General features: G+C 36.7%; 1 protein-coding gene across 1 annotated transcript; it reads left to right on the forward strand.

Annotated features, from left to right (window-relative positions):
* The first annotated feature begins 2,620 nt into the window (after positions 1-2,620).
* On the forward strand, positions 2,621-8,407 carry LOC106072476 (protein fem-1 homolog C-like). Its single transcript, XM_056039307.1, has 2 exons — positions 2,621-2,902; positions 5,158-8,407. Exons 1-2 carry the CDS (start codon positions 2,630-2,632, stop codon positions 6,826-6,828), a joined length of 1,944 nt encoding a protein of 647 aa, XP_055895282.1. The 5' UTR covers positions 2,621-2,629; the 3' UTR covers positions 6,829-8,407.
* Positions 8,408-8,732: the final 325 nt, after the last annotated feature.

The raw sequence follows: 8,732 nt of genomic DNA on the forward strand, positions 1-8,732 counted from the left end.
CATACAACTTGTTCAGTAGGTAATGTTCAATAATTTCACCCTTCAGTACGTACAACTTGTTCAGTAGGTGATGTTTAATACATTTCAACCTTCAGTACCTACAACTTGTTCAGTAGGTGAAGTTCAATACATTTCAACCTTCAGTACATACAACTTGTTCAGTAGGTGAAGTTCAATACATTTCAACCTTCAGTACGTACAACTTGTTCAGTAGGTGATGTTAAATACATTTCAACCTTCAGTACGTACAACTTGTTCAGTAGGTGAAGTTAAATACATTTCAACCTTCAGTACATACAACTTGTTCAGTAGGTGAAGTTCAATACATTTCAACCTTTAGTACATACAACTTGTTCAGTAGGTGATGTTCAATACATTTCAATCTTCAGTACGTACAACTTGTTCAGTAGGTGATGTTAAATACATTTCAACCTTCAGTACATACAACTTGTTCAGTAGGTGAAGTTCAATACATTTCAACCTTCAGTACATACAACTTGTTCAGTAGGTGAAGTTCAATACATTTCAACCTTCAGTACGTACAACTTGAATACAATATCTGAAGACAGAGTCATGGCTTCTGTAAACACACTTCTAACATGTTTTAATTTTAGTGCATTTTTAAAAGCGCCCCTGAGGGGAGGCATAAGATTAGATTTATGTTATGTCACATTGAAGTCACAAAAACTAAAAAAAAACTGATCATGTGATTTCACAAAATTTTGTAATAATAACAATACATCTAAGCTAAGAGATTAAGCAAATATGGAAGCTATCTATAGTAACATCCTATTGATTATCAACTGACATCACAGACATATTCCTAAGAGGAACAATATTACCTGTCGAAGGGCAGTAGGCCTACTGCTGCAGACCCTGCCACACCACAGACAATTTCTAAGTGGACACTGTTAAAGGGACTACAATGAATTTTGTTTCACATAGACTATATTAAGCTCTTGCAGCGCCAGAGAATGAAAATTTATTCATTTCCATAATAATAATTATAATAAAGAAAAAACCGCTATCATTATTGACACCGCCGTACCACTTTCCTAATATACTAATACTAATCATTATAATGTTAAGTCAGCACAATCAAAATTATTCTTTTGCAGTTTTTAGATACAAAATCTAGATCTGTAAAGATCTAAGATCTTTATAACAAATCTATTTTAATGTACAATCTAAAATGTTAAGATGATTAAAATCCACAGGCTTGAATTATTTAGATTCAGGATTGTCGAAACATTATCTTAATGTAAACTTACAAGAAAGGGCTTTATAGCCTACATTTACGTGAATGTATTCTGTTAGGGTTAGGGGAATTAAGAGCCCATTCTATAAAAAAAAAAATCCTCAACGTATTTTTGCATTTTTTCTAAACTTTGAAAACTAAAGATCTTAGACACCAAGCTTCAGGGCGACTTCCCGTACAGCTGGAAAAAGAGTTACGTACATAACGATCGAATACGACTTTGTTTTCCAGTCTAGGTAGAATTCAATCTAATAGAGATATGTGGCTTAGGCTTTCAAGTCTTATAGAGTTGGCCCCCTATGTATTAATAATAGTAGTAGACTAGTAGTCATTACATTATAGGAAAAAGGAAATAAATTTAACTATACAATTTTGTTAGTTGTTAAAGTAATGCTGAATCGATTTAGTCATTTATTTATTGCTTATCCATATACGCAGAGGGTGTATCAAGGTATTATCGCAAATCAACTATGAATGCATAAAGAAGAGATATATTGGTTATGTATATGGGTATATATATTCTATTTGGTCGGAGCTGAGCACATTGTATATATATATTCTATCTCTATTTGGTCGGAGCTGAGCACATTGTGTATATATATTCTATCTCTATTTGGTCGGAGCTGAGCACATTGTGTATATATATTCTATCTCTATTTGGTCGGAGCTGAGCACATTGTGTATATATATTCTATCTCTATTTGGTCGGAGCTGAGCACATTGTGTATATATATTCTATCTCTATTTGGTCGGAGCTGAGCACATTGTGTATATATATTCTATCTCTATTTGGTCGGAGCTGAGCACATTGTGTATATATATTCTATCTCTATTTGGTCGGAGCTGAGCACATTGTGTATATATATTCTATCTCTATTTGGTCGGAGCTGAGCACATTGTGTATATATATTCTATCTCTATTTGGTCGGAGCTGAGCACATTGTGTATATATATTCTATCTCTATTTGGTCGGAGCTGAGCGCATTGTGTATATATATTCTATATCTATTTGGTCGGAGCTGAGCACATTGTGTATATATATTCTATCTCTTTTTGGTCGGAGCTGAGCGCATTGTGTATATATATTCTATCTCTATTTGGTTGGAGCTGAGCACATTTCTCATTGTCCATGGACACGACGAAAACGTTAAAGTCCAATCCTCGCTTTTAAAGGCCGGTCACATACGTGGCATGGGTTTGGTCAGTTGCAGATAGGCCCGCTTTGGTGTTAAAATATCCAAAGGTCTTTTGAGCTGTATTGCTAACCAAACAGAAGGCACACATTGGGTTCCTATGAGTTCGTGAGAAAACACAAACTATCCTTATATTTTTTTTTTACTTCTGATTGTCAGGTCCAGCAGATCACGTGACATGATGCCGTCCAGTAGTTCTGTCCTGACATTACTCTATAAATATCTGCAGGACGATAAGCTCGTAGAGTTTGTGACTTTACTTCGTACATCTGACACTGATACAAGACAGTTGGCAGTAAACCTGAAGCCTGACAGCACTGGCAACACACTGTTCTTCACTGCATGTCAGATGTCAAAACTACCATTTGTTGTACACATGTTGTCTGAGTGTAGCCCTGACCTAGAGATGCCTGGACTTTGTACTAAAGATGATCACATTTCTCTTCATTATGTAAGTCAGAGTGTCAGGATATAACTTGTATAGACCGAAATGAAATCACCCCCTCCCTGATTTTTTTTGCTTTGATTGTGTTTATTTTAAGTTAGATTTTAATACTAAACCATCACTTTCCCCAACACAGCCAAGGAAGTTTTGAGTTTAAAACCCCCTACCAGGGTTTTTTGCAGTTAAACCCCCCCTCTTCTATAAAACAAAACAAAAAATGCAAACGACAATCCCCAAATTCCAAAAGCACAACTATGGAAAATTTTGATTTTAAAACCCCCTTCAAAATTTACGATAACCCCCCCCCCTCTTCAATATAAAAAAAAGCAAATTACACTCTCAAAATTCTATGAGCGTAGACAAAGGGGTTTTGAGTTTAACCCCCCTCCCAGTGGGGTTTGAAGCTAAAAATACATCTTCAATATAAAAAAAAAAGCAAATTACGCACTCAAAATGCTATGAGCGTAGCCTAAAGGGGTTTTGAGTTTAGACTCCCCTTCAGAGGGGTTCGATACTAAAAAATACCTCTTCAATATAAAAAAAAGCAAATTACACACTAAAATTATTTGAGCGTAGCCAAACCAATTGGGGGGTTTTGAGTTTAAACACCCCTCCTCCAGGTGGCTTTTGAGTTTTGAGTTTCAAATCCCCCCTACAGAGCGCTGTACATGACGTCATCCAAGGATTTAGTAGGCTTCCACCGCTTCGGTTTTTCTGCCTTGTGTTCGAGCCGCTTTGGTTTTAGTGTCTCAAGTTACTTGCGATGTTTTGTGTCTCAAGTTACTTGCGATGTTTTAGTGTCTCAAGTTACTTGCGATGTTTTAGTGTCTCAAGTTACTTGCGATGTTTTAGTGTCTCAAGTTACTTGCGATGTTTTAGTGTCTCAAGTTACTTGCGATGTTTTAGTGTCTCAAGTTACTTGCGATGTTTTAGTGTCTCAAGTTACTTGCGATGTTTTAGTGTCTCAAGTTACTTGCGATGTTTTAGTGTCTCAAGTTACTTGCGATGTTTTGGTGTCTCAAGTTACTTGCGATGTTTTAGTGTCTCAAGTTACTTGCGATGTTTTAGTGTCTCAAGTTACTTGCGATGTTTTAGTGTCTCAAGTTACTTGCGATGTTTTAGTGTCTCAAGTTACAAACGATGTTTTGTGTTTCAAACTAAAGATCAAGTGAAATCAGTTGTTGCATAGCCATCAATCTTGAACCTAAGAGTGTCAGTTCATTTTGTTGTTTGGGTTAGGATTGACTTCAAACACAAATATTTGTCACATTAAGCGAGACTTGCTCCAGAAATCTGTTCCTATCCAATTGGTCCTTATGCAATGGACCTCATTCACCAATCGTAAACAAACAACATTTAGTCATGTGATCATATTGATAAAACAACGAAAAAAAATGTCACGTGATAGCCATTGTGTATTAAAAATTAGATCGTAATTTGTATAGAAGCGATAGAGAATCACGTGGCTAAATGTTGTTTGTTTACGATTGGTGAATGAGGTCCATTGTCACGTGAACCAAACTTAGCAACCGTCTTTGCGTTACCACAGAGATAGACAAATAAAGTGAAAGTAGAAAAAAAAATAAAATTCTAAAACAAAACAAAACATTGATTCTTATAGATCTGGAAAGCAAGTCAGTAGGACTGTGGTGAAGAAACATTATGCTTTTATTGTTTATTTATTTATTATTTCAAACTCGATTAAGAATTACTTTAGGTCTGAAACATATGCGTCATCTAAATCTGTCTTGCCCATAGATTTAGTTGATAAATAGACCTAGCATAACTTTTTTATAATTTTTTTGTAATCAAAACCTTGTAGGCTATATAGGTCTAGAGTTATAATATATTAATATTAGATCTCGATGTATATAGCTAGATTCTACCATAATTATAAACATAGCATTTGTTTGTTTTATTTGTTTTCTATGTTCCTTCAGAATTGAAGATTATTACATTCTAGACCAAATCTCCCTCAGGAGATGGCCGGGTTAAGATTATCGAGATGACAGTAGGCTGATGTATAAAATTATTTGATATTTGACATGAATCACGACTTATCAAAATTATTATTCAACAACATGTATACTTATTACGCTGCGACCAGGTGGGAGATCGTACACCTCTCTTTAGCTGGCCCCCATTTGGACATCCCATCACACGCCACTGTTTTTGTTGATGGAGGCTTACTGTGCTTGTTGACTGGTGGAGGGAGACAACTACTTTACCTAATTGACTAATACAATTATCTTCTCTTGCAGGCTACTCCATTATGGCTGGCTGCCTTTTCCGGTAATTCGCCCTTGGCCCAATTATTGATTTGTCACCGGGCCGAGGTAAACGCCATATCATCTTCTGGCTCCACGCCAATAATGGCCGCATGCAGTGGTGGTCAGCTGGGCGTCGTCTTTCTATTAGTGGCTAATGGCGCCGATATTCATCGCAAGACCAGCCTAGGAATCACCTGCCTGATGATGTCAACACAACATCCAGAGATCGCCCAACTCCTGATCAGGTGTGGAGCTAGAGTCAACGATGCTGATTGTCTGGGCAACACTGCCTTGCACTACGCCGCTGAAGTAGGCTGCATAAATACTGTGAAAGTATTAATTGAAATGGGAGCCAATCCGCTGATTCAAAATCTGGATAAATGCAATGTCATTTTAACGGCAGCCAAAGCTAGAAACGAACATATAGTCGAATACCTCCTTGCAGTACGGAGCCCTAAAACCTCTGATATCATCACTGCTTATCTAGTACTTGGGGCTATGACCATTGTCTTGGAGGACAATTATGCAGAAGGTGTGCGTCATTGGCAGAAGGCCATTGCTCTACATAAGTTGACCCCTACATATGTCCACACCTTCAAACTCAAGAAATCTACCTTGGCTGAGTGCTTCAACAAGAATGATTTGGAAATCCCCCAAGAAGGACTAGTTCACATTACCGAAGACAGCAATAAGTTAAATCTTCAGGCTTTGATTATTTGCGAGAGACAATACGGGCCTAAGAATCAGAATTTTATCAATCTTCTAATGTACAGAGGCGCTGTGTGTGCAGATAAAGACCAGTTCACACAGGCACTACGCTTCTGGAAGCTAGCCTACACACTGCAATTGGAGAAACTTATGAACTGGAAACACATTGACTCGAAGCATCTCTACATGTTTGAACTTTTTCATGCCAGTGTGTTGAAAACTGTTGAGTACATTGTCCAGACCTTATTCCATCATTGGAAGTTTCAGGACATTTACAACGTGAAAGTGGACCATCCGTTAGTTCCAGAGACTCTCACTCGAGATCTAGTCCAACAAGTCGTATGCCACATAGAGAAGATTCTGTCCAATCACAGCGAATCTGTAAGTCACGTGACTTTCTTAGCTCGCTCTTGCCTATGTATGCTATTCATCTATCTACACATGTACCCTGCATCAATACGAAGCACTCAAATTGGACTTCATCTTCGTCGCCTCATTCGCTTAAATCCTCGAGGTGATCTCAGCGAAACTTTACTCCACATGTGTTTGGACATTCACCTACTGGACTCCATGGACATAAATCATCACATGAAGCGACACTGGCCATCTTGTGAGATGGTGGACATTCTACTTCTCCTGGGCGCCAATCCCCACGCGCGAGATCTAGATGGCAACACAGTCCTTCATAAAGCTGTGCTACTGCATTCCAAGGAACATGGACTGACCTCTGAACTTATTACAACTCTATTGAAACGGGGTGTCCACCTAGACCAGGTGAACCACAAGGGTCAAACAGCTTTAGATCTGTTGTCTCCAGGGGATGGTTTAAGACAGGTGGACACAATGTTCTCCTTGCAATGTTTGGCAGCACGGACAGTTGCTACTTATAAACTGAGTTACATTGGAGAAGTACCACGTGACCTGTATTCATTCATAGAGCTTCACGCATCTTAATACAAGCCAACTTGCTTCCTAAGACTTAGATTCTTCAGCGCCGTTTGCACATTGGCTGGCAAGCTGTCTTCATAGAAATCGTTTACCAGCATGTCTGCAGCCTCATCAAAATTTTTATTTTAGCAAGAAGTTTGTAGTTGTCTGTTTCTTTCTTTGAGATATTAGTAACTGATAAAAGAAAAGGAATAACAGGGCTGAGTAGACATCTACAAGCAGCAGCAGTTAATGTAAAAGACACTGAATTATAGATAATAATTGCTTTTTTTTTACAATTTGTGTCTCAATGGCACTTTATAGCATCTCTAACAAACCTTTCACTAAGCAACATTTTCTTATCATCTATGACGTCCTGTGGAAATTAGTTTTAAACTGACGTTAATAAAGATGGCTGCATGGTCGGGTGGCATGCGCTCTGGACTGTCATTTTATGGACACGATGTGTCCGAGCCCTTCCCGCCGACCAGCAGTCTGGGAAATCATTTCCTTCAAATCTGAAATAAATATCTGACAATGTTTACAACAAAAAAACAAAGAGCTTTATAAGAGAACAATGGGACAGATACAACTTTCTGGCCCTTTACAACGAATTCTAAGGATTTAGATATATTCTTTTGGGTTTGAAACAAAAAAATGAAACTTTTAATTTGTAAGTTTTATATTAGTTATCCTGTATTGGTCAATGAATATATACCATTTTATTTAGTTTTTAAGTATCATCAATGAATGTATAGTATTGTATTTTAGTTATTCAGTATATGGCAATCTGAACATTAAAAATAAAAATACATTTCATAATATCCTAAATGCTGCTTGTAAGGTCATTGGCAAAAAACAACAAACCTCAGATGGGCAGCTGTTTGAGACAAAAATATATTAGAAAACTAAAAAAAAAATTGAAATAAAGAATCACCCTTTGGATCAGAATTTTGTGATTCTATCAACACAAAAGAGATACAAGATACCGATAACAAAGAAAAACAGACACAATAATTTTTTTTTTGTTTCCCTATTCCCTGGCAATCAAACCATTAAATACGATGGAACTATCTGATACAAACATTTCACATGGACATTTTGAGTGAGTCTGGTGTGAATGTATACTTTTATTTTCTATAGTTATTTTTTTTTTTTGGTATTATGCACACACCTAACATACATTTTCTAATGGATAATAAACATTAGTAAAGTATTTAAAAAGCTCTGTTGATGTTTACATTATAAAGTTTATACCTCTCAGTATTTGGGAGTAGCATCCCTTGTAACTACTGTTGTTAATCAAGATGGCGTCTTAATTAACATATGACTTCCCAGTTATAGACAACACTAAGCGTTCTGTGCTTAATTGTTTAAGATAATAATTATTTTTCTCTAATTAGATAATCCTAGGCCTGAGTCTGGTAGCAAAAATTTGTTTAGTTGTTCAAAATATTAACTGGATGTTTCTTACCGTCTGGCAGCAACCAATTGTTAATTAGATGCTGTTAAAGTTTCCAGTTTGAAAATAAAATAATACATTTGTTGATTAATAATAAAGTTGATTGTTTTTTTTTTCTAAAGAAAATAAAAGGGAAGCAAGCAATAAAACTTCTAAGCTTTTATTCTTTTTAGAGAGTTGCAGCCCTTAGCTTACGACTTTAAAAAATGGAATTGGTGTAGTATAAAAAAAAGGGGGTGGGGCGGGGTTGAAATGCAATGATATCTCAGTTAACTATAAGTTTTTAAAAATCATACATATACAAACCACCAATAAAACATTCAACATTCCCACACACATAAACATACGACTGGATCTGTAATTTTGAAGCCAAACAACACCATAGTGAATATGAACACCACACTACATATAAATTGCTTCCAATGGCATGCGTCTCAAACAGCTTGCGGGTGGGGGTTGGTGGGGGTTG

Source organism: Biomphalaria glabrata, chromosome 1 (assembly GCF_947242115.1).
Source record: "Biomphalaria glabrata chromosome 1, xgBioGlab47.1, whole genome shotgun sequence".
Classification (NCBI taxonomy): Eukaryota; Metazoa; Mollusca; class Gastropoda; family Planorbidae; genus Biomphalaria; species Biomphalaria glabrata.

What these genes read in the sequence shown, in the direction of transcription:
- LOC106072476 (XM_056039307.1), top strand. Translation starts at nt 2,630, where the DNA reads ATGATGCCGTCCAGTAGTTCTGTCCTGACATTACTCTATAAATATCTG. An exon ending in ATCACATTTCTCTTCATTAT is followed by an intron (nt 2,903 to 5,157) that starts GTAAGTCAGAGT and finishes CTTCTCTTGCAG; the next exon opens with GCTACTCCATTATGGCTGGC.